General features: G+C 33.9%; 1 protein-coding gene across 1 annotated transcript; it reads right to left on the bottom strand.

The window, feature by feature from the left end:
- Positions 1-1,582: 1,582 nt before the first annotated feature.
- LOC124372316 (protein fem-1 homolog B-like) lies at positions 1,583-23,098 on the bottom strand. The gene is made up of 6 exons (XM_046830698.1): positions 22,999-23,098; positions 18,046-18,158; positions 14,061-14,112; positions 9,846-9,962; positions 6,348-6,512; positions 1,583-3,425 (listed from the first exon to the last, which is right to left on the bottom strand). Exons 1-6 carry the CDS (start codon positions 23,096-23,098, stop codon positions 3,304-3,306), a joined length of 669 nt encoding a protein of 222 aa, XP_046686654.1. The 3' UTR covers positions 1,583-3,303.
- Between the last annotated feature and the right edge of the window lie 3,831 nt (positions 23,099-26,929).

The raw sequence follows: 26,929 nt of genomic DNA, 5'->3' as shown, positions 1-26,929 counted from the left end.
ACGTGTGCATGCTATGATCCAAGAGGTCAGACATCGTACTTATTTAATGATTGCGGGAATAATATTGTAGTATATGATTATCTTTCTAAATTATATTTGAAATATTGTAGTCATCGTAATTTGCTTCAATACGTTCAGAAAGGCTGCACTACACTGTCATTCAAGATATTGTTGAACGTGTGCATGCTATGATCCAAGAGGTCAGACATCGTACTTATTTAATGATAGAGGGAATAATATTGTAGTATATGATTATCTTTCTAAATTAGATCTAAATTATATTCGAAATATTGTAGTCATCGTAATTTGCTTTAATACGTTCTGAAAGGCTGCACTACACTGTCATTCAAGATATTGTTGAATGTGTGCATGCTATGATCCAAGAGGTCAGACATCGTACTTATTTAATGATTGCGGGAATAATATTGTAGTATATGATTATCTTTCTAAATTAGATTTAAATTATATTTGAAATATTGTAGTCATCGTAATTTGCTTCAATACGTTCAGTAAAGGCTGCACTACACTGTCATTCAAGATATTGTTGAACGTGTGCATGCTATGATCCAAGAGGTCAGACATCGTACTTATTTAATGATTGCGGGAATAAATATTGTAGTATATAATTACCTTTCTAAATCAGGAAGGGGGAGGGAGGGAGAGATATATCACGAGTTGGTACACTGAATAATATTGCTTCCCAGAAGTTCTCCTGAACATAAAGGCACCACAGAAATGCCTCTTCTGATACAAATACTTTGGAGCTTTTTGGCTGAAAAATCAAAATGATGGTCCACTCTCTTTATTTACCCAACCTCACCAAGTGCGACTTCTGGTTATTCTTCAATACGAAGAAACATTTATATGCTTGACACTTGATGGTAAGATCTACAAATACTTTGACTCCATTTCAAATTGTGTACCTGGTTGCTTTTAACGAGTGGAAAATTTGAGTTCAAAAGTGCATTGACGCTTGAGGGGATTACTTTGAACATCCTAATGTTTAGTAAGTAGCACAAAAACTATTCATATATCTCAAAACTTTCTGAATTTTTGATTACTGGTGCAAAATTATTAGTCTTAATTGTGAAGGACAAACATTATCAAAGTTTTTTTAATATTTTCAAACCGTTTTTAATAGATTGTATACAGCAACTTGGTTTTTGAAAAATGTGATCTTTCCAAACCACAAAGTTATCATAGCATTAAGGGAGATGTCTCGTTTTAAATGATATAGTTAATACATACCCAAATGCTTTTTAGCTTTTTTATACAGTGGATATTTTTTGAATATTTAAACTATGAAGCTTAAATTTTTTCTAAATAACCCATAAAAATAGTGAAAAAACTAAAAAGCATTTATTAGTTATTTCTTTTAAATGCAACACGTTTCATAATTCTATGTCTAAAAATAATTGTGTTAAAGTGCCTGAGGTTTAATAATGTTCTTATGGGGAAAGACTGAAAGTTATTTTATAGTGTTAAAACAATAGTGTCCAGGATTCAACAACATTACAGAGTATTGGCAGTCTACCAACACAGATTGTTTAAGGTATGTACTTTGTAAGTAAAACAAAACCTCTTCGTCAAAATAGTATTATTATAAACAAACTTTAAAATACAATGTTTCAACAACATAACAAAAACGTACTTATATATAATGTAAAAGTACATGTTTTGTACTTTTCAAAGCTTGGTCAAACATACAAGTTAAACTTAAGTTATTGATATGTCTGAACAGTTCTATACATTCTTAATCCTAATTTAGGAACAATAGTATAATATTAAAAGCTCTTACTGGGCATACGGTCTAAATCTGTAATGCCAACTAAATTATCAACTACAAATAATACTTATAAACAGCTAGCTGGGAAAAACATAGTAGAATTAAGTAGTGTGTTAGAAAAAAGTAAAATCTTTTATATGGTTGTAGGATAAAACTGACTCTTTTTAACTAAATGGATGTGTTTTTTTCCAACTGTTTCATGGTGCAGTAATTTTATTTCCATGAGGATAAGAAAATCTCTAATACAATCACAGATCAATTTGAAAGTTCTTTGTTAAGGTCTTATAAAAGTGAGAAATATATAAAATAAATCAAAAGATTTAAAATCCGCATCCACTTATACTTATATGTTATCCAGGGATAACTATTTGGATGCTTATTATACTCAAACTACTACTCTAAAACGCTTCGCAGGAGTTAAAATTAGTAATAGTAGGTATAAATTAATGTCACAAGTGGAGCTCCCCAAAAAATTTTAACAACTTTACAGTTTGCATTTATTTAATGGATCAATACTCAATTAATTAAGCTTCATTGAGTACTAATTGGTAACTGAATAAGGACACTACCTACAAAAACCAATTTTTCACTCTAATTTATTATTCTTTAGTTCATTAAAAATGTCCGTTAATGGAATCCGAGGTACAAATTCCTACAACTGGAACACTTATATCACTACTATTTTTATAACAGTATAAAATTGAATCATCTTGTTTCATCAGTACAATTGTAAGCGATACACAGTTAAACCTTTGCTGCCTTTAAGAATACACCAACCGTGGCATTTATTTGATTTAAGTTTTAAGTACAAAATTTTACTTTTATCACTGGAAACCAAACACAACATATATTTTTTTAAACACCATACACTGTATAAGCTGAAGATATTCAAAATTATATTGCAATGGAAACTTCTTAAAAGCGAAACTACACCAAAATGTTTGCTTCCATTAAGTAACAAAATTAAAATTATTATTTTTGTATTTCAGTGTAAAAAAAAAAAAAAAACAACAAGCTTTGTACACATACAAACTAGATAACCACTACAACAAAACACTATTAACTAAAAAATTAAGTATTTTACTAATAATTGACTTAAAATTAAATAAAAGCTGAAAACTGGTCACTTACAACATTGTACTACATAATTGGTGAAAGTTATCACAGTTATGTTTATTAAATATGTGGTTATAACGACCATTTGTTGTTATGTTGGCATTATTTATCTAACATGGCTTAAGGGTAAATAACCTAAATACAAAACTTTGGAAATAAATATGGTATAAACTTGTTTTTTAATATAGTGGCACTTAGGAATTATAAAAAAATGTTTTTCACACCTCTACGAATTGCACTAGCACTTCAGGCTGCCAAGTTCCTTGTGATAACACTCCATCTGGAAGACATCTGTTGGTGATAGAGAAGAGGTAGCCTCTAGTTGCTTATCTTCGACACAGACCGGTGAGTAGTTGAAAGAAAAACCGACTCAACTGAATACATTCTGGTTGTGTGAACATTCACTGTCTTTTCTTTTCGGCCCGGTCACCGTGGTGCTGTTTGGGTGGTTCTGGATGCTGGCAAACCATCTCAGGAGAGAATGTGTGGAGAATGGCTGCTACACTTCTATGTTTCAAGTCCTCTGCAAAAAATACAATTTTCCATTATATCAATATCTGACAATTTTCTAAAACAAGCATCTTAATAGGATAACGGGGTGAAGGAGAGCATACTGTTTCGTTTGAGTTAACTTGTAACAATTCATAAAACATCAAAAATTAATCACGGTTACTGTACTGAGAAGTTACAATTTAATACACATATTTTAAATTTGTAAATATCCAAGGTGTGTTCAAAAAGTAATGGGAATATTTTAGTTTTTGGGGGTATGGAGAGTCCCATTGTCAACTCAGTTCTTCAGGGGAAGTCTCCGTTGGATATGAAGCTATCTAAGGTCATTCCGGTTTTCAAGAAAGGCAGTAGGTCTTCGCCTCAACAGTATCGTCCCATATCAATATTACCAACCATCAGCAAAGTCTTCGAACGTCTCAATCATGTTAGACTAACAGACTTTCTAATCAGAAATTCCATTCTGAGTGACACCCAATTTGGATTTGTTCCTTCTAAATCCACCCCGATGCTATTGCCCAATTTTCCAAATATGTATTTACTCTCATCTTAACAATCAGAATCACGTAGCTGGTGTTTTTTGCGACCTCACGAGAGCGTTCGATACAGTTAACCATCTGAAACTCCTTAATAAGCTTGAACTCTACGGCATCAGAGGTTGTCCCCTGCTGTGGTTCAGGTCCTACCTTTCAAATCGTTACCAGAGTGTTCAGGTTACCAACTACTTTGGTACGGCACAGTCAGATTTCGTTGAGGTCTTCATGTGTATTCCTCAAGGTTCTATCTTGGGACCTCTTCTCTTTGCCTTGTATGTGAACGACTTAAGCTCTTGTGTCCCTGAGACTCGCGTCACTCAATATGCTGATGACACCACGGTCATTGTTCGGGCAGACTCTTCAATAGCAATAATTTAAATCTTCAATTAAAAAACGCTACAATCGAAAAAAATGAACTCTTGGTTCATTCGCAACAATTTATTCCTCAATGTTGACAAAACATCCATTCTTCACTTTCGATCTCAGACAGTTTCTAAGGGTTTTGTTGCTTTAGACAAGGTTGACATCATTGAGGTTGATTCAGATTGTTTTTTTTGGGCGTCCATATGGATGCTGGTTTTTCTTGGCATCAGCATGTAGAGGCCCTTTGCTCTAAGCTCAACTCTATATTGTTTTCCTTAAGATGTCTTTCCAATTTTCTGAAAAGTAGTGTACTGAAAATGGTATATAATGGTTACTTTTCCTCTGTAATGTCATATGGCATAATGTCATGGGAACTGCTTCATCTTCTCTGTTACAAAGAGTATTCAAATTGCAAAAGAGGGCTATTTGTTTAGTGTTTGGGTTGAGGGGCCCTGGAGAGCTGTAGGAAAGTGTTTCACCAAGAATGTATACTAACCCTCCCCTCTATTTTTATTTATTCCTTTTCAATTTACACTTTTAAACACATTACCGATTTTCCTACCCACAATCATATATATTCCACCAGAAATAAGAATAGTTTAACAGTACCCCACCATAGTAATAATATGTTCTGCAAATCAATAGAATATTTAGGACCTACAATTTATAATAGATTGCCAGAAAGACTTTCTTGTAAAAAACTGTTTTTACTCACTCTCTGAATTTTTGTGCCCCATCCAACCTTACAAGTAAAAATATCATTAGTACTGTTTTTCAATATATTTTTAATTTGTAGTTTTACCACATATAACAATAACTTCAGTAAGAATATTTTTAGTATTTAGTTATTTTATACATATTGACCATTCTCGATACATGTTAATGTCAATGAGAAATAAATGATTTTGATTTGATTTGTCAAGTTTTTTTATATTACTTTGTTACTTGTATTCCTGAAGTACAATAAAAGTTACAGCTGCATTCATGGTTCACTTTATCAGTATCAACTGCTAAGGTTAGATTTGTGTCATGAGCTCAGTGATTTTCATTTTGACTACACAGGTAAGAAATAAAATTATCCAAAACTCATGAAAATTTTCAATTGCATTTGTTGTCCCTTGTTGATTCAACAATCCAAACTAAACATTTCAAAATTATTTTGTTTAACTTTTGATGATTGCCAAGTCTACACTTACCTAGTGACAAAGTTTTCGTTTTGGTAAACTTTGCTATAAATTTTAATTTTACTAATCTTAACTCATGAGTATCCTCTCCAAATTCAATATTCAGTAAATTGTTTTTGAAAACTTTGTCGTCTACTAATTCTGCACATACTGATAAAACTCAATTTTTTGTTTGAGCTTGTGGATAACTTTTTGATTACTATACTATTTTTAATACATCACATGGGGCCCTAACTGGTTTTATTTTAGAAATATAGTTGGTAAAATGCATATATGTACGTTACTGTCATCAGTGATAAACATTTTTAGGCCTTCTACACAATTAAAAGTGGGAGTTATCTTATTTACAATAAAACCACATAAATGTAATAAACTATAATAATAATGTTGCAATACGAGTACATTCTTCTATTTCAGTCACCCATTATTACATTTTGTATTATGGTGTGAAAACTTAAACAATTAATCTTTTCAGAAGACTGCACTTTGTTTCTGAACATAAGATTTATCAAGGTTACTTGAAACTGTTTTACATTATGGTTATCATTATGTCCTTCCTGAGATCTTCTGCATGACAACAGTTGGAAATGGTCTTGAGAAAACATATGTTAAATATATTTATTGCATCAGGTACGAACATGTAAAAGTACATCAGACAGGGCTTGTGCCCATTGAGTGATGTGGGTAAGACGTGGGAGCTGTACCTCACTGAGGCATCGCCTTAGCACAGGTGCGAGAAAGAAACCCATATTGTTTATATCGATGTTAAATACATTAAAAAACCAGAGTCTGCATTCAAATCAAAAATTTTTTTGTCGCAGAGTTGAGAAAAAAGGTTTGAGGCTTACTCACCATGGGTCATAGCAACTTGGTAAGGAGTCTTCTGCTTGGAGGAAGGGCGTAAGGTGAGGTGTGCACCGCGTACCAGCAGCCAGTAGGTGAGTGAGGTGTGACCTTCACGTGCGGCCAGGTGTAATGCGGTGCTACCTTTCTTGTTTGGCTCACTCAGATCACAACCTGCAGTGTCAGAGATTACAGATCACCTTTTGGACATCACCTTATTTAAAGGCCTAAAAGGTGACAACATAGCTATGTGGTATTTCTCACCAGAAGCCTCACTTTCAGACCATTGTTTCATTAGGTTCGACCTAGAGGCGGGAGTAGACATAAACGTGACACATAGGGTTCCAAAATCTACTAACTGGAGGGATACACAGAGACCATAGCAGAAGTGTTGGTGAAAATAGAACCCTAAAAAATAACCAGTTTGAACTGGAAAGGTAGGCCCAACTGGTAGAAAAGGCCATATAAAGGCCTATGAGAAAAAACTGCCCCCTTAGAAAAAATAGGCTACAGAAATATGTGCCTTGGTGGACAAGGAGGCTAGAAACACTTAAAATCAGCTATAAAACTCTTCAAATCGGCAAAAAGAACAGATGAATGGTTCCTTTATCATAATACCCTACATAATAAATACAAGAAAAAATTAGGTAAAATAAAAGAAGAACTTTGTGAAACTTTTGTAAAAACATTAACAGTCTACCAAAGGGTGCCAGACTTCAAAACACCCTCCTAACTGACCATTCTAACCCTCTGGGGTCTTTATTAAAGGCTAATGGCATCCTAACGGTGAGCAAGAAGAAGACATTAGAATTGTTGCTGGAGATGAACTTTCCAGTTGGGGCTCTCGGCACGAAATGAGGATTTCTCTTCTCTGGTGGAGGAGAGATCCGGTCGTGAGGTTGCAAAATCCAGAAGAATCAAAAAGAACCTTCACACGAGAAAGGTTTAAATGGGCGATAACATCCTTCAAACTACCAGGGGCGGATGTAGTCTTTCCGGCCCTTCTACAAGAGGGCTTGGATATTCTCTTAAATAACCTTAGAACTCTGTTTAGAAGCAGCAGTGCCTTTGGATTTCTTCAAAAGAACTGGAGGATGGCACTTTTGGTGTTTTGGGTGGAAAAAAGGTAGAGGACTCGTCTCAATCTAACTCATATTTTTATGCAGATTAGCGTAACCTCCTTTATGGTGAAAACTATGGAAAAAATAAATAAATAGACATACAGGATGAAAGATTACTGGCACACACATTCAGTCTATATAAACACGCATATATTGAAGGAAAATTAACTACCACCACTCGTCATATTTTAGTGGAGGTGGTGGAGGACACCTTCAAAGATAAGGAATCCCTAGTCAGTATCTTTATGGACATCGATGGAGCTTTCGACTGAGTAGCATATGATTCCATGGAGGCAGCACTGGAAAGGTTCAATGTTCCATCAGATGCTGTGGATAGTAGTTCTACTACTAAAAGTCGACAAGTAAGTGCAAAGTTTGGAGATGTATTGGCCACAATCACAGTCAGGAAAAGATGCTCTCCTCTTGTGGGTGATGGTGGTTGACAACCTCTTAGTAAAAGCAGAAGAAAGGGGATAAATCTACAATGCTGTGCTGACAACCTAGTGCTTATGGTTAGGGGAAGAAATAAACGCACGTTGGAAGTCTCACTCAAGATGCCTTAAACTTTATAAACATCTGGTGTCATGGGGAAGGTCTAAGGATTAACCCATCAAAACCAAGTATAATAACCTTCACCAGAAAAAGGGAAATTGGTTGCACAACCTTTTCTGGAAAGTACTACAATAAAATATTCCAATGTAGTCGAGTATCTAGGAGTGGTTCTAAACATATGGCTAACATGGAATCCATATATAGAAAACATTTTATCCAAAGTGACAAAGGCCATAATAAAACCAATGGCCACATATGCTGCTCTAGTGTGGTGGCCGAAAGTAGAGAACAAAAAACAGCTGCCAAGAGGCTAAAGAGTCTTCAAAGGTTAGTTTGCGTTAGCATCACCGGGGCAATGAACTCCTGTCAAACTTTGGCACTTGAAGCGGTTCTGGGATACTCCTCTGGGACAGGAGGTGAAGATGAAAGCCGCATTAAGTGCATTAAAGCTTCTGAGTAAACAGTTGATTAGGCCTACTTCCTCAGAAGGAAACATGGTAATAATGCAGGAATTTCTTGAGGCTGAAATAATAACCTACGCATTAGAGAGTATGGTTAAGATATACTCCTTTGATAAACCATATCTAGGCTTTACTGAAGATAGACATAAATTGAGTAATAAGGATACTTTACAAAGATATCCTGAAGTATTAAACAGATCGACCACACCTATATTCAAGGATAGGGTTTGGTATATGGACCAGGAGTAAATTTAGTATTGCCTCTGGGAAAACACGCCACAGTGTTCGAAGGGGAAGTCATGGTAATAAAATCATGCACCAGAAGGCTCATACAAATGAGACCAAAAGGAGCAGAATACTTGATACTTTCAGATAGTCAGACAGCATTAAAGGCACTTGACGCCTGCTCCTTTGACTCAAAAGCAGTAGGGGAATGTAAGAATGTACAAGCGGAAGTAGCAAAGAGGAACGACATTACATACAGTTGGGTGCCAAGCCATGAGGGCATTCAGAGGAATGAAAAAGCAGATACCCTCGCCAAAATATGTACAGAAATCCTTCTGGTAGGGCCAGAGATAGGCTGTGGACTAGCTTTCTCCTACAGTGAAGCTCTAGTAAGAGGTTGGAAAGAGAAGATTAGATCCTTAACCTGGAGAAAGGCCTCTAGGCATGGGCAATCTAAAATGTTTATCTCTCCTTATGAATAAGGGTGGTCTGATGTACTTGAACAAAGCAAGGTGAGAAAGGAGGATATACTACTGGTATTAGGGATGTTGACAGGACATGGCCCTCTTAGGAAACATCTGATACCAGGGTCTGGTGAATTGCTTCATTTTGAAGTGATAAGTAAAGTTTTTAGTACAAGGGACATTTTGAAGGTTGTTAAAATAGATAGAATGGAACTATGATTGTTTTTGTACAAGAAAGATAAGTTGCAGTGAGATTTACTAAATTTATATTGATGTGTTCAAAAAATAAGAAAACATGTGCTAAATATTCCATATGGGAGGGAAGCTGTCTCTAACAATTTTTCATTCACTACACCTTATAATTCAGCTTATTATAACTGGAGAGTAATGGAGTATTCAGAATACATACATTTTTACATGTAACAAATATGTTATTTTGTTCGGAAACTAGAGTTAGAACACTGAATTTATTTTACTTTTAAGTATAAAAACAGAATCTTTAAGCAAAATATGAATTGTTGTTACAGCATGAATGTTAAACTTTATATGAGATTTAATTTATTATGTAAAACATATATTCTATGCACTTAGGCACAATCTATGGAGGATATAAATGACTATTCTGTCAGTGCAATATGACTTTCTACTGCTGTATTAGCTGAATGTAGTGATTATTTCGATTACCTGCTTCATGGAGGAGATTCAGAACACTTGGGTCCCATACTTTGTTCTTGATAACTCGGTACGCTGCCAGTAAAATAGGAGTTTCTCTACTAATAGTACACGAATGCAAGTCCGCTCCTGTAGAAAAATATTACATTTCGATAAAGTAAGTAATTTATATACAATTATGCTGGTTCTGGAGAAAGCCTAATATACTGCTGGGCAGAGCAACACGTAGGAGGTCCAATGAGTATTCGCAGACAGCCACAAAAATCTCAGGGGAGACTAATAAATAATACATTACATTTTTTAATACAATAAAATAACAAAACCAACTTTTGTTTGGACCTACATATCAGACAAAACATTACAGTATAAATGAATAATGAATAAGTTATTTCCAACAGCACTATATAATAACAGTTTACAAACTTGGAAATTGAATGACCATGTCACCAGTACTGTTTACCCAGCAGGGATCACTTCTGGCTGGTTTATTACCTTCCAGTTGAACTTACCACACTGGGTACAGCAAAAACCGATGTGTCACTTAAATCTGGGGAATCTTATGGATGTCCAGGAGCAGGACATCACTAAACGCAAATGTCAAGACTCTGGGATGCAAGGGTAGTTCTATAGGTCTAGTCTACTGCGGGAGATGAATGTTGGAGTTGGTGGGGTTCGTTCCTTAAGTATCAGAGGTTCTTGTTAGCCTCAACAAGGATGTGCCACTCACTGCCTGTTTTGACTGGAGAGGATGGTTCAGAGCTGGCGTCTCCTTCTTCCGGGGGAGATGACTTTGAGATTAGTGACCTAATTCTTCCTCATGGATCTCGGCAGGAGAGGCGGCCCCTACCCCCAAACCTTACCCATCCTGAATATACTGTCACTCCAGAAGCAGCGCTAAGGTTCTTATAGGACTAAGTACAATTTATAAGCTTCTTGTCCTAAGAGGGAAAAAATCAGTACTTTTAGCCAATATTTATAAAATAAAACTGAAAATACACATTCATGTTGCGTCTAGCACACACAGTTAACCAAACAAAAACATAAAGATGCTCTCTGCAATGTTTGTTTTTAAAAGCTTCATATAAATAAATTGGGTATAATCCATTTGTAAACATTGAACATTTAAGTTTGTTTCAAATAAACATAATACAATTGATTATGGACCTAAATGTTGTTGTAAACGTAGCAAATAATTAAATTATACTAACTGATTACTTGATTAAAATATTCTAAATCATGTTAAGTCAGCAGCCAATATTTTAAAACTTACTAAATCTATTACTTTGCCGTCTATTATAAGGTATATTATTAAAATATTTATGATTATTAAAATAATTATAGGAGTGCCTAAGTATGGATTTCTTCACTTTAAGTTCTCTAACATTGCCTGCAGAACAGCTCCTTGTATTATGATAGTATAAAAAAAATTATTTTCTGCATTACCAATTCATTTGTTAAATAGACTTAGAACTTTAAAAACAGAAATCTGTTAGAAAGGTAGTATTTCAAAGTTTTTTTTTTTCACAGTGGAAAAAGCTTCCCCTAGCCTTTTTTTAAACAATAATACGTAAAAATAATTTTTACAGGTTTATAATTTTCATGTTTTAAAGGTGTTCCCAAAGCAGATAATGCCATACTGCAATCTTGAGTGAATAAATCCAAAATAAATCTTCATAATGATGTTTCACAGAAATTTCTTGAAAAATGGAACGTTTGAATGGATGAATTTATTTTTTCGTGTAGAGATAATATGTGTTCTTCCCATTTGAGGTTGCTATTAAATATTAGTCCAAGATATGTAATGCTTATACATTTTGAATTGTTACACAATTGCATACAAATAAATTATAGTCAGCGGAATGTAATTTTATTTGAAAGGGTAAGTAGTTTAACAATTGGGTCAAAATGAATCCATTTCGTTTCATTAACATGCATTTTTGTTTAATGTGCTCCGGTCTCTTAATAATTAAAAGTCATTATTTGTAGCTAGCCCGGACAATAATGACCGCTTTTGTGAAATGGAGAAAAGAGTTCTCTCCAGATAGGTGCACTCCCCCGCAGTACAAAAAAATCACAAAGGTAGTCTGCTAGATAGTCTGTCGATATTCCACTTCCCAATCTTCTCTTGACCATTTGCCAAAAACTTTCAATTGTTTTATTCACACAATTTGGTCATATTCATGGTCATTTACAATTTCTCTACAAATTAGTTACTTCTTTTTAATTGTTTACATTAAACATCACTTATAATAATAATAAGTTAAAAACCATACGTTAAATTAATATTGTAATATCAATTTCTTCATTTGATAAAACAGATCGAAACATTCGATGAAACAACCGAATAACTAGTGTAGGCGGCTTATTAAAGTCCACCCCAACATTAAACCAAAGTCATGAAAAAGGTTTCGCAGAATTAGACATTTGGAATCGAATCACATCTTCTACAAGGCAGAACGTAGGTGGTGTAATTGTTCTAGCTTTGCTAACCAGGATAGAAACAATGCTATTTGTTGGATTAATCCTTTACACTTGCATAGTACTGCTTTGCAAACTCTGTCATATTTAGTAATTTGTTTATGTCCTGAGTTTGAATATTTAGCACAGCTGATCATTAATAATTTCCTCTTCTTCAAATACAGGGTAGCGCATATGTCAGTTTCCCCCATAAATTGAGATATTTTGTTTTGATAGGTTGGTAAGAACGTTAACTTGGCAGCAACACAGATTAAGTTCATTGTTTGTTCCAGTGGCTAGTGTAGAGTGACGCTATCTGCATCTGCTATTTGTTTGTGTGTGTTTTTTAAATGTTTACAACCCAACAACGAGTTTACATCTTTCAGTTGTGGTGGAAGTATAATAAAAATACTGCTATAATAATAAAATTGAAGAATTTAGTGGTAAATATCCAGTGTGTCGCGATACCCTCTCAACAGTATATGCGGAAGTTAAATAAGAAATTTGAAAACACAGGAAGCGTTTTAAATACCCAGAAGTGTGGTCGTCCATGATCAATTTGCAATGAACACCTGAAGACAGTTTCCTCAAGCTTTTGTAGCTAGTCCCAGTAAATTGACTCGTAAGGCATCTGCTGAACTAGAAGAAGAAATATCAAGAAGAAGCGTGCTAAGAATGTTAAAGCAATTAAAATTTTACCCATACCATCCATCTTAACTCCAAGCACTTCACGAGGATGATTCCGATAGGCGATTGGAATTCTGTGAAACAATAATTATCTGCTCAGATGCTGGATCCAAATTTCTTGTGATCAATTTTGTGATGTGATGTGGAATTAAAACTCGAAACTAAATGGACCCCGATTAACGATGCCTAATTGATATTCATTCGCTCATCTGGCAACAAGATGGTGCCCCAGCATATTTTGGTATCCAAGTTTGAGATTTTTTTAAATGACACATTTAATGAATGCATTGGTCGCTGTGATACAATCTATTGGCCTGCACGCTCGCCAGACCTGACCCCATGTTATTTTTCATTGTGGGGTATTATAAAGGAGACTGTGTATGCTTAAAAACCGCAAAATCTTGACAAACTCAGAAACCTAATTAGAAATGCGTTTGAACTTGTTAATAACAATAAACCTTTATTGCTAAAAATTTGTGATTCTGTTCTCAATCGTTGTATTAAGTGTATACAAAATCAAGGTAGACATTTTGAACAACTGCTATAACATTGTATAGTATATATAAGTAATTTCATATAATGAATTTGTTTTCTTGCCTAAATGTGTTTCTGAATGAAATGATTAACCTATAACACCTTTAAAATTTATCTTCTGGGGAAACTGACATATATGTGCCACACTGTATGTCTAGATTGGCTGGGTATTGAACAACATTTGTATTGTTTTATTGGTGCTTGGAAATGTAATAAAGAAACCAGATTGAAATTGATTGAGCAGTGCTTCCACTCATAAAACAGGTTTTTTGGCCTTTTCTCTCAAAAACCAAATCTTCCCCTCATAATATTTACAGCCAGGATAAAAGAGAACCACTTCTGCACGTAAGTATTATTCTCAGGAAGATCAGTTACCAGTAATGACATAGGAACTAATATTGGATTATCCTAGGCCTCCCACCATATAATAATAATATGGTGAATAACAACCAATCACAAGGTATTGGTTACTTAAATTAATTTTTAATTAATCTGACAGTAATTTTTTGTATTAAAAAAGCCAGAAAAAACTAAAAGACGAAAACTCACCATTTTTCAGCATGTATCTAACTAATGGTGTGTTGCCACTCCAGCATGCCCTCTGTAATATTAGGACATAAAAACACAAAATAAGAACATGACTTACTTCATTTTACACTCCATAACTTAAAAACTAAACTTATTGTCATAATATGATGGTTACATAAGGAAATAATTTGTATTTTCAATGGTAATGTACAAGGTTTCCTTTAAGTTCACTAAAACAGAATTGTAAATCATTCAAACACCATTTTCTGCTATAAATGTTTGTGAATAATATATAAAAGGCATATCTCAAAAAGTAAGTTTTCAGTTATATCTCATCATGATCTGTTGTATTTGGTCTTCTCATATAGTGTAATTTGATTTCATTCTGTACTACAGATATATCAGAAATTATTGGGTTTGCTTCACTCAACCACTAAATTAGGCCGGTTGGAAAGTTCTTGTCTGTATGTTCGTGTAGGTTTCACCGCACATTATTTTGAGACCCAGTTTGACATACCAACCCACCAATGTCACTATTTTTAATAGTAATACAACTACCAGAAGTTTTTTGTTTTTTTCTCTTAGGACAAGAAGCTTAGAAACTGCACTTAGTGCTAAAAGGACCTTTGCGCTGCTTCCGGAGTGACAGGATATTCTGGATGGGTAAGATACAGGGATAAAGGCCGCCCCTGTCGAGAGCAATGAGGAAGGGTTTTTGGGTATTAATCTCAGCCATGTCTCCTTGGGAAAAAGGGGAGACCAGCTCTGAGACCGGTCTAAGCAGGCAGGGGGTGGCAAGCCATTTTGTCTAGGCTAGCAACAGCCCTTAACACTTAGGGAGCCCCCTCCAACTCCAACAACAGCCATCTCCCGCAGTAGACTAGACCTATTGATCCACCCTTGTACCCCAAAATCTCGACATTTATTATTAGTGATGTGCTGCTCCTAGACATTCATAGGGTTGCCAAGATTTAAGTGACACAGCCGGAAGTTAGGACTTTCACTCCACCTTTTAGACTGAAAGTAAGGTATGTCCACCCCGGATTGATGTATAATTGAGAGATTTATCATCAAAATTGGTATATCAAATAATAAGACAGCAGGAAGTTAGGATTTTTCACTCTTCTCTCCCTTAAACTGGTAGATAACAGTAGCTAGAAATAATTGATTGAGACTGGAAGTCCAAAACATATTGGCAACACCTGTAATAACCACCGGGATGTGGATTACTCAACTTCATGAAGTTTGCTACTGGAGGAATTAATGTAGTCATAATATCTTTTAACGAGAATTTCACAATTTGTATTTTCAGACACTATCTACTTTTGATCCTCTTGCAAAGTTTACTAAATTGAGATGTGTCCTTTTGTCATACAATTTACTAAATACAGAGTGCATTGTGAAAAGTAATGCGTATGATTTTATTGTGACGCGACTATATATCGCAGCACGCTCGGACTGGTCGGATAATATGGTGGGTGTTCTGCCCTTTCAAAAGCAACCGATCTCAGTTTGCTCCAAGGAGGAAGGTTGGTAGGATGTCTCTTTGCGTAGTCATTTTAAAATTGTCTCATGCCGCGATAGGGCGCTCGCTGGAAAAGCGGTGCACAATCAAGTTTTTTTGTGCGGCTTTGGAAGAATGTAATAGAAAGTTATCAAATCCTTCAAGAGGCCTTTAAGGAGGAATTTCAAGATAATACAGAAGGTGGCACAAGGCCTTCAAGGAGGGACAGGAGTAGGTTCACTGATGAGTCCTGTTCTGTACACTCAACAACTGCCCAGATTGATGAAAATGTCCAGCATGTTTAGAGTTCTAACCGTTGGTTTAAGTATCCACGCAATCACTGACACCCACCCTTAACTTGTTAACATTTGCGGTACATGGGATAGTGATGGAGGATTTGCAAATGCAAAAGGTCTGTGCGAAGCTTATGCTGAAGGTGTTGACGGAGGCACAGAAAAAGTTAGTTTTGCGCAGCGAAGAATTGTTTGAATTGATTATAAATGATCTCAACACCCCGCTTTATAGTGTATTCTCTAACCAGAGATAAATCTTGAACGTTTGAGTATGATCCTAAATCTAAGAGGCAGAGCTCCGAGTGGCATCATCTCTTCTCCAAAAACCCAAAAAACAGTGCACGAGAAAATCTCGGATCAAAACAATACTGGTTGTCTTCTTTGACATCTGAGGATTCATTCATTTTGAGTTATATACTGCAAGGACAATCTGTCAATGCAGCTTTTTACCTGGGAGTTGCTTAAGAGACTGAAACAGGCCTGAAATCAAAGTCATCTTCTAGCTCTACCATGACAATGCCCCCAGCCACACAGCCCTTGTCACCAACTACCTGACCCAAAACATGACCTCCGTGGTGCCCCAGGCTCCTTACAGCCCTGACTTGGCTCTGAGTGACTTTTTTGTTCACACGACTGAAGAGAGAGCTGAAGGAAAGCACTGGAAAGTCGGTGGGGAAACATCCAAACTCACGTTACAATGTTGTCCGAGAGGTATTCCAGTTGAGAAGTTCCAGGTTGTGTCAAAGTCCTTAGCATTTCAGTAATACATGATGAAATGAAAAATGTCTCTAATTATAGAGGTGAAGTTAGGATATAAAACTCTCTTCCATTTTAACATCATTTCTCATGCTGGGGGTCTATGAATTTCGAGAATGGAAGCAGGCGTAATTTTATAACCTATATATCATGGTTAACTCTTCAGGTGTTAAGAGAATTGCTCATGTATCTCTTATTTTAGTATTTGCACATGTATGAGCACTTCTGGTTTGAAAGAATTATATTTCCAACGTTAAGGTTGAGTTTGCTTTGTTTGGTCCCAATTAAGAAGATATGTCAAAGAGTGTATATTGGTACCATAGTTTATAATCAAGAAAACTAAATATACATTTCATACGTCATAAAATACATTCACCTTTTTAATTAAAACTTTTAATTTTCTTAACTAAATACACTCTGTGTCATCAACGCTTAGCAGAAATAGGTAGAAATAAGTAGTGCTTTTACTAGTAAGTTTAATTCTATGCTTTCAAGCAAATAATGTAAACAGTTTAACCCATTGGCTTATACATATTTTTTACTATCAGCTCAACTGGAGTTATCCTATTAAAAAAATGCTAAAAAAGAGTTTTGTTATATGTTTTATAAAAAATTATTTTTTCAAGTTATTTGTTTACATTTTATATCTTTGTGGATTAACATGAAATGGGCTTTAATAATAAAATAGATAGTGATATATTTGGTCATAATTTAAAAATAATAATGCTGTACAAACTAAAAAAGTTTTGGAATTTTTTAAAATTAATGTTTTTTTACTAAATACTGAAAATTCCAAGAATATTGATTTTTTTCTCTTGTAGTACACTAATATTCTTATAGTAACTTATTATTCATTTAAATTTCAATTAATTGTAGTATTGCAGTTTTTCTTATGTGTTACAACATTAATCTAATTTTATATATAACATTTGGTTGAAAAAGGAGTTTAAAAAAAAATTATTTAGATGGCGCTGCTGTAAACTTGTCACGAACCAACGGTTCCGTGATATAAATTTTGAGCCCAGACTAGCTTAGCTGTCATGGAACCGTTCCGTGATACAAGGCCAATGAGTTAAAAAGGTAGTTTAATTATTTAATCATATGATTGTTGGTGTCATTTTACAATGTTTACAAATGAACAGTTGGTTATATAAACAGGCTCTTTCAACCAATAATATGTGTTCGCTACAATGCATTTATCACGGGAATTTTCGCAACTTCAGAGGCCAGGAGGTGTGAGCCCTGATATTGGAGAAAAAAATCCTTCTTTAGTGCGCCTCTTAGGCACAATATAAACAAATGTACCAAATTTCATGTGGCCATCTTTCGTGGTTTTTGCTGAGCGTTGATGAATCAGTCAGTCAGGAGATCTATATGTTCCGTTTTCAACATTTATTAGTAGCAAACCAATATTATTAAAAATACCAGTTCCTATGCCAATCCATGCACTCACCAGGAAAGGAGTGAAGCAGTAAGGAGGCATGGGATGGTTGACCAAGGAGGGGAACTGATTTAGCAACAGGATACATTGCTTGCCTTGACACTGTCCATTGAAGCAGACACTTCCTGTAACATAACAATTACGGCACTACATTAAAAATTGCTTGACTTTCTCCATCGAAGCAGCCACTTCCTGTAAACTTAACAAATTACGGCACTACAGATATAATTGCTTGACACTGTCCATCGAAGCAGCCACTTCCTGTAACATAACAATTACGGCACTACAGGATACATTGCTTGACACTGTCCATCGAAGCAGCCACTTCCTGTAAACATAAACAAATTACGGCACTACAGGATACATTGCTTGACACTGTCCATCGAAGCAGCCACTTCCTGTAACATAACAATTACGGCACTACAGGATACATTGCTTGACACTGTCCATCGAAGCAGCCACTATCCTGTAACATAACAATTACGGCACTACAGGATACATTGCTTGACACTGTCCATCGAAGCAGCCACTTCCTGTAACATAACAATTACGGCACTACAGGTTCAGTGTACTCAAAAGGAAAGTAGTGAGGAGTAGGTAAGTATTCAATGGATAACGAAGGTGGGGAGGGGGTGATATAGTTGCAGGGAACGTGCTAGTTTGGTTTAATACAAGTAATTTAAAAATGCATACACACATGATTTTGTAAATCATAACTAGAAATATGATAATCTTTCCTAAATAAGGCAGAGCGTCTTGTCTAGATGTTATGTTTTTAGTGCCCAACTGTGTGGTAGAGTTTATAAGATCTACATACCATTAACTAAGAATTTAGGTCATGTATTAATTACATGTTTTCCTATACTGGTATACCTACTGGCAAATGCAAGTAAAAGTATACTGAACAAATTCAAATTTCTAGCTTGGTGTAACTGTAACAAAAGCGATTGAGAGGTCAGGATTCCATTAAAAATGTCAAATAGTCGCCTTTGTTTAGTGTCTACATTTACATTACATCATCCTTCCATTTCAACATTATTCTAGTCCATTAACATAATTGACATTTTAAATTCATGACAGTGTTAAAAATTAAAATGGGTGTGGTTCACTGAGTTTGTTATACCAATATAAGCAGAATATTTATAAAATTTTGGGCCCTGTTTACTGTGCTTATGTCCTTTGACTTCTCAACTTTCAAAACCATCAAATTTAAGTCATGTTTATGCTACGCATCCACAGTTTGAGTACTTCTCAGTTAGATGTATATTGTACAATATCCACAAGACCTAATCTTTGCAAGCCTGGCAATTTGGATTTATTAATGTAGAGACCTTAGTTTAATCAATTTAATAGTAGTGTTATCAAAAGAAACTAATCTTCTATAGCCTATTCATGTGAAATTTTAAACAACATATCTTAGGCCTAAATGAATTAAACAACAGTGTATTTGCCAAATCCCAGGCTTGCACTGAAATGTCTCTTACCATAACGATAAGGTTTCTTGCAAAGTTAACAATGTACTGGAAAAAGTTTGTTTCATGTCCAATGTTTCGTTTTAACCAAAACCTTTAAATATTTTTCTTCCCTACGAACCATCCTTATGTGACAATGAAAGACTTCAGCAGTCTTTCTCCGGTAACTACACAGGTACGTAAATGCAATACTAAATTTGAGTAGTTCAGCTTAAATGTGCCTCGCACACGTGATAGACTTACTACACATAACATAGCTAGGTAGAGAAGGGTTGGTTTCAATGTGTACGTTGAGTTAAGCTCCAGTTCACCTTTCCTCTTAGTTCAGCTTCTGGGGTTTTATTGTCCCATCTCGTGCACCTGATGAGTGAGACAATGACTCTTCATCTAGATTTCTCTATAATTTGTTTTTAGTTTTCTCTGATGTAACGAGTTCATTTTGAGCTTCTTCTTTGCCAACTTTTTATTGATCTCTTCAGATGAACATGACTCCAGATTCCAGGAGTCAAGTCTGTAACAGTGTCAGACCCCATATGCTGCACTTAGTGGAAGGTGAACTGGAACTTAACTCAACATTCACATTGAATCAACCCTTCCCACCAAAGCTATGTTATGTGTAGATATCTCTGTTGCTCCACCGTACTTAAAAATCTTGTCTATCACATCGTAGTACATTTTTCTCATCAGGTGCACAATTGTGTGCACTACAAGTTTTAGACATGATCTAAAAGCACAGTGGGAGCATCCGAGTTTTCTACACATAACGTAGAGATATGGTGGAAAGGATTGATTTAGTTGCAAATGTTGAGTTTGCTGGAAAATCCAACATAAGTCGTCCTCCTAAAAATATTCATTGGACACAATATTTTTCAGTTTCCAAATAAGAAAAAAAAACACAGAAATTCTTTCCGAAATGTCACTGATGTGCACTTTTCAATTTTAATTTAAAACCAAAATGTGTGCCAATAATTTAACTGAATTGTAATCTACATCTTGAGAAGTCTCAAAAATATTTCTTGTGTTTTTAATACTTCTATTACAAGTTCTTCGTTTCAACCTCACTCAAATAAAACAAGATGGACCTGTATACCCTATTATAGATTGCATGTTTATTAAGTCAGTTAAAAATTTTAAAATCCTGCAAGTAAATTTCCTTCAGTCCACAATTAAAACAGTTGTTATTTAAACTTAAAAACAATTCAAAAATCATCTTACGTGTTTAGCAGCTTACAGTACTATAAAATGTGACAGGCAGACTTATTAATTACTACCTACAAACAAATCAATTCAAACATAAAAATGGTATCAGTTTTAAAAATATTTTGAACTAATTTAGTTCTGTAACTATTACAAAATTCAGCACTTTGTTATTTTTGTTCAAAATAAAAAAATACTCAAGATTTTTTCTTTATAACCAATAAAAAATATATAAATTACTGTAAAGCAAAAAAGTCAGACTTCAAATACTTTTCAGCTCTTATTATTTTTATTTTATCATAGAATAATAGTATATGTCCTCATTTTACACATATAGTTAATATGCCTGTTTTCTTTTAAAGTGCATGCTTCAAAATTGTACGTTTCTCATAACTCTCGAATCAAAAGAAAAGGTGCAAATGTTTTTGAGGTTTAACATTTTACAGACTCTTTGTAGTTGTTTAACTTACCCCAGCAATTCGATGAACTTCGTACACATGTGTTCGTAACGACACATCAGAATCTGTGAAAAAACGACCTGTTTAAAGAACAAAAAAATTATTCCTAGTGTTCATAACTATTAAAAGGTTTAATAATAGTTGTTACTAGTTATTGATGCCAAATGATAAATATAATATTTGAGAATCACATATCAAGCCTGACTGAAATCTAAAGGTGGCTTGATTTATTTTAATATCATTCACCAATTTTTTTTACGTTATTATGTATTATACGTATTTTGTAGTATTAAAAAAACCAATTTATTCTAGTACATATTAAGATACATAAAAGGATGTTTTACTGCATTTTATTATGGATTATATTATATATAATCTTATATGCATATAAGATGGTGGAACCAGGTGAAGGCTGATATGGAGAAGATGGGCGCTTCAGAGGAAAAGATGCAGAGGACCGTTCAAGATGGAGGAGCTTTGTTGGTGCGGCTAAATATCACCTCCGATATACATGGGCCCCTGGGAGTAAGAGTAAGTTACGTATATGCATATAATCTTATATACATATATATATTTGATTTATAAAATGACCAACGATTATAAAAACGGTATGATTTACAATACCGTAATCTATCAAAATTTATTTTTTTGTATATAAAATCATACATTAAATTTTGTACAAGTGGCAATAGACTGATTTAATTTTCAACGAAGATTGAATTACAAAACGTACTTGCTCCGTTGGTACTCGAAACCCGTATCTCTTACTCGCCAAACGAGATACGGCAAAATCCAATTTACTCGTCAGAGACCAAAATATTTTGTAATTACAATGTGCTCTGCTACAAAATAAAACACAATCACAAGAATTGAGTGAATTTTTATCAAAGTGTAGGGAAAATTTGTAATAGTTCACAATCTGTAAAGTAATAAAAACTTACTAATTACACTGATTATCCTGGAAAGTAGCATAACATTATAAAACAAACTCAACAGCAAATACGGTACTACAAGGATAATGGTCTATCATGTAAGAGTATTGGACACGTAAAGAATGTCTTATTTTACCAGATGAAGTTAGGGCTGAGATGCCCTCTCTAACATTCACTTAACCTGGGGACCAACGGCATAAAGGTGACTTCCAAACTACCGCCAATGACCGGGTTTGCAAGAACAGGAGCACTCAGGGGTCACCCAGCAGCCACACTCGACATTGCTTGACTAGGTTACTACAAGAGTGTATCGTACCCTCTACACTGTGCCATTGGCAATTAGGAAGACAAGTGAAACAAAAACAACAATGAAGACAAACAGCTGTTGAATATCTTGGCACAGTGTGAACATAACTAATACTGCATTGGAAAAATTATATTGCTAAATGACAAGTATTGTATTGTATTATAATTATAAAAAATACTAAGTACATTACAAAACGTATATCAGCCAAATTGTGGAAACCTAAGAAGTACTAGAAAAAGTGACTGAATAATCTCTGCTCAGCCCTTCTTAGATTAATAAGTGCGAATGATAGATTGCCCGTTGACCCTAAAAGAGAAAAGGTCCAGTTTATGCAAAAGAGATATGCTTATGGTTAAATTTAACTGAACTATAAAAACACTCTGTTAAAAAATTTCTGAATTGTCAGAATTGAATTAAAAATTGGATAAGGTTGTCAGTTTGAGATCTAAAACTGTCATCAGTTAAACCCTAGTAGCAATTGCAAGGGTAGAAAAACAATTTGATCCAAGCCTTGTCTAAGTCTGAATCAAAATTGTTTACTAACACAGATACAACCTTTCCATGATGGTTAAAAGTTTTTTACTACTGTGTAAACGTACTGTTGTGGGGTTGCTTGAGCTTGTAGACCACCATGGCAGTCAGCAGCAGGACTGAGAATGGTAAGCAAAAATTTCCACAGTAGAAAGAAGAGAGCTTCATCTCCTACCCTTGATGTGATGTTTATCACCAGACTTGCAGCTTTCCATCTCACTCTGTAAACAACACAGAGACACTATACTACCATTTTAGTTACCAACCAACATTTTCAGCTTATCAATTTATATTCCGGGAATTTCGAATGAAGCTTCGTTTCTGCATAAACAACACTGATTTTTGATGTTGACGCATGTTACACTACACATTTTGTCTAATTAATTATTTATAGCTTTTAAAGTTTATCTTGTACAATATTTTGTTTAAAATATTATTCACTAAATTATTATATTTTAAACACAATACAAAGGTTCCAAAAAGTACCGTAATCTTTAAAAATAGGCTACATAATAATTGTATGAACTATGCAAGATATTAAAAATTTTATTAATTAGCCTGCATTATTAATCCTAATAAAATTGAACATTATTGTAAGTACTTAATGGGTGGTTTAAAAGCTGCAAGCCCCAATCATTATATTAATTTCCCAAGTTAACTGGCTGAGCTTTAGCAAAGGCTCGTGGGGCTGAACAATTTAATTTCTGCTTTCTGTCCGCACGATATCTCTGAAACAAAATGACCTATAAACTTGAAAATTGTGTATGAAGCTTCATTTCTATATGAGGAACACTGAGTTCGATGATGGTATTTGTTACTCAAAGGGAATTTTCTGAGCGCCAAGTGAATATTTTTACACTGGTCTTATGCGTAAGCATATTGGCAGCGAGAAAATAGCAGAATAAATAAATTTGAAAAAAGCTGAGTACAATCATATGAAATTTTAACATGTGACATATTAATGCGTAAGTCTAATGTTAAAAGTCTGTTTACAAGATTGGATTTCAGCGCACTCTTCCATTTATCCCTCCTTATCTTCACCGTAACGTTTATTATTTGAAAACTGCTATAAGGCCGAATCAATGAACAAAAAATTTGATTTTGAATGGAGTTATCATATTTTGAGAAAGATCATTGCAGTAGAATTTTTAATTTTTTCATGATACAATCAGATTTATACACTTTTCCTGGAAGTATATAACTGAAGTAAAATACTTTAGATTTTTCTTGTATATTATATCACAAAAAAGCCTAATTTAAGTACCTACTGCCTTCATAAATAACAAATGTAGAATAAAAAATACAAATTGTTTGTTGTTTGTAATTTTTTTCGTTTGGCTTAGAAATAAGAATTTTAAGCACTACTGCTTTTATGTTACAGGCAGAGTACGATAAGCGGGACCCGTTTTTATATTGCTTATTACAATCATTGATACTTTATATATGTGTTGTGTTTCAAGTTAATAGAAATAGTTTAAAAACAATTACTTAATGTTGTAAGTACTAAGAGAACCATAACCATTAATAAAACGATAAAATTAAGTCCGGAGATAGGAAAAATTACATTTAAAATAGTAGAAAAGAAAACGTTAACAACAAAACAACATCTTGAAACTGAGAAACACACAGTAAATAATCTTTTAGTGTTATTTCGTATATGTTTTAAAGTTAACTATCGTTTTTATTTAAAAGAAGTTATTTGTAGAACAATTTTTTTAAGAATATAAAAATGTCTGTAAATGTTGGTGGAGATGATTTAGTTATTGTTCAAATTAATTGCTATTGGTTGATTATATTGATGGGAATAATAATTAAATATTGTTTGATAGTTTCGATATAAAAACTGAGTCATGCTTATCCATACTCTACCCCAATGGTTACTATCAGAAATTGGAGACAAGGACACTGATAATACAAAAACTTAAAAAATAACTCATTTTATCTCATATAACTAATCTAATACCTAGTTTAAAACATATCATTTTCGTTAACAATATAATAAGTATAAGCTTTATCACTTGCGATGTTCTGGACAGTTGAAAATCATTTGCACTCATGAGAGATAATCTAATCTGCACCAACATTAATATATAGGATTTTTTACTTGCTCTTGCTAAACAACTAATCTCCATGCATAATCTACTCATATGATCAAAGCTTTCTAGGTATAGGCTAGCAGATATATATTATTAATGTATTGTAAATGTGTATGTAGCTTAATTTTTTTTTATTTAAATTATAACTTATCAGATACTTGTGACTTAAAAGGTTAGAAGTTTTTAATATTTCAAAATCACATATTTGAAATGGTATTAAACCCCATTAACTTATAGATATGAGTAACTTTCTATACCGGTGACATTTTTGCAAGGGTTTTTCTAAACTGTTATAAAATGTACGTGATTTGTGTAATAGTATATTTATTAATATAAGTAACATAATCTTTGCCAAAGTATGTAGAATTTTAATATCAAACAGGAAAACAAATAGCATTTGTACAAACAAATTTCAATTAAAAACTTAGTGGTTGCTGAGAAAATTTAGCACAAAACAAAGAATAATGAGTTTGTCAGCAATGTACCAAAAAAATCTATGTTCTACTAAATAAATTTAAAATGGTTCTTAACTAAAAAAGCAAATAAAAAGCTGCAAGCAATGTACCAAAAAAATCTATGTTCTACTAAATAAATGTAATGTCTTACCTAAAAAAGCAAATAAAGTTTAATTTAAAAATATAAACAAGTTTAGTCAAGATGATTTGTAGTATTTTCTGTTGCGAAAATTTTATGCGCATATTCAATAATGTTTTTTCAATATAGTTATAGAATCTAAGCTTTATACACATATATAGACCTAATATGAAACTAAAATTTTCTTTTGGTATGATACTTAGACATTTGGGTTAGTTCTTTACCATTCTTGCAACTTTGCTGCTGGTGCTAAGTATACAACCTAATTTACCAAGTTGTTAAAATCATAAAGTGATAAAGTTAATCAGAAATTTCAATGCCTATTTGGGATATTGTCTTAGTTCCAATTGAAATACTTAGATATCATATTTTTCGGGGCTAAAGCCCAACCCCAGTTTGATGGTTAAATACAAGCAAAGATGACACAACAAAAACAAAATTAGTGGTGGCCAGTAAGGGGGTTAATGGAATTAGGTCTAGGCCCTATCTTAAAACTTATCATTCCTGAGACTATTTCTTTACATTACCTTGGCAAAGAAAAAATATTCTTTACAGTACCAGCTTATTGTAATATCTTGGAAAGGATTCTTCAAGCAATAAATTAAAGCTCAAAGTTTGGTTTATATACGATTGAATATTGATAATTACCAACACAATAGTCAAAACTTACAATTAAAATGACAGATAAATATTTGTTAATGTTTTTCCTCAGCTACATCTAATCCGTAACAACAGGACGGATGCCTGTTAGAAAACAGGAAGCATTCTGGCTGCAAAGGGTTTCCCAAAGACGACCAAATTGGTAGTGGAAAATTTACTAATTCGTATAAAACCTGGAATGTAGAACATAGAGTATAAAAGAAAAAATAGCTCTCATCACAAACTGATATAAACAAAATTTCAAATCAAAGCTTTGTTTCTTCACGTTGTTTTATACAAAAAATTAATCATAAATGTATTATAATTATAATGTTAATTACAAGACAACTATTGTTTTATAAAGCGGTAAAACTGCAAATTGAGCAAGAAGTCATAATAAATAATCCGATTATCTGACAAAGACCTTATAATTAATCAAAAAATTATTAAAAGAAGAACACGGAAGAAGTAAATAATTGAAACTTTGCGACACATACGACATATCTTCGAATGAATCTATCATCCCTTCCTGTTTTAATGTGATTCTATGCACAGTTTTAAGAGACATACGTTTTTAAATTTAGCGTCGGAACGTACGTTTCGCTGTATATCCTATTTAAATGTGGGAAGAATAATCGTCAACATACTAGAAGGAGTAGCTCTTTCGGTG

Source organism: Homalodisca vitripennis, unplaced genomic scaffold (genome assembly GCF_021130785.1).
Source record: "Homalodisca vitripennis isolate AUS2020 unplaced genomic scaffold, UT_GWSS_2.1 ScUCBcl_2907;HRSCAF=8064, whole genome shotgun sequence".
NCBI classification, from domain to species: Eukaryota; Metazoa; Arthropoda; class Insecta; order Hemiptera; family Cicadellidae; genus Homalodisca; species Homalodisca vitripennis.
This window is presented reverse-complemented; position numbering and strand designations above follow the sequence as displayed.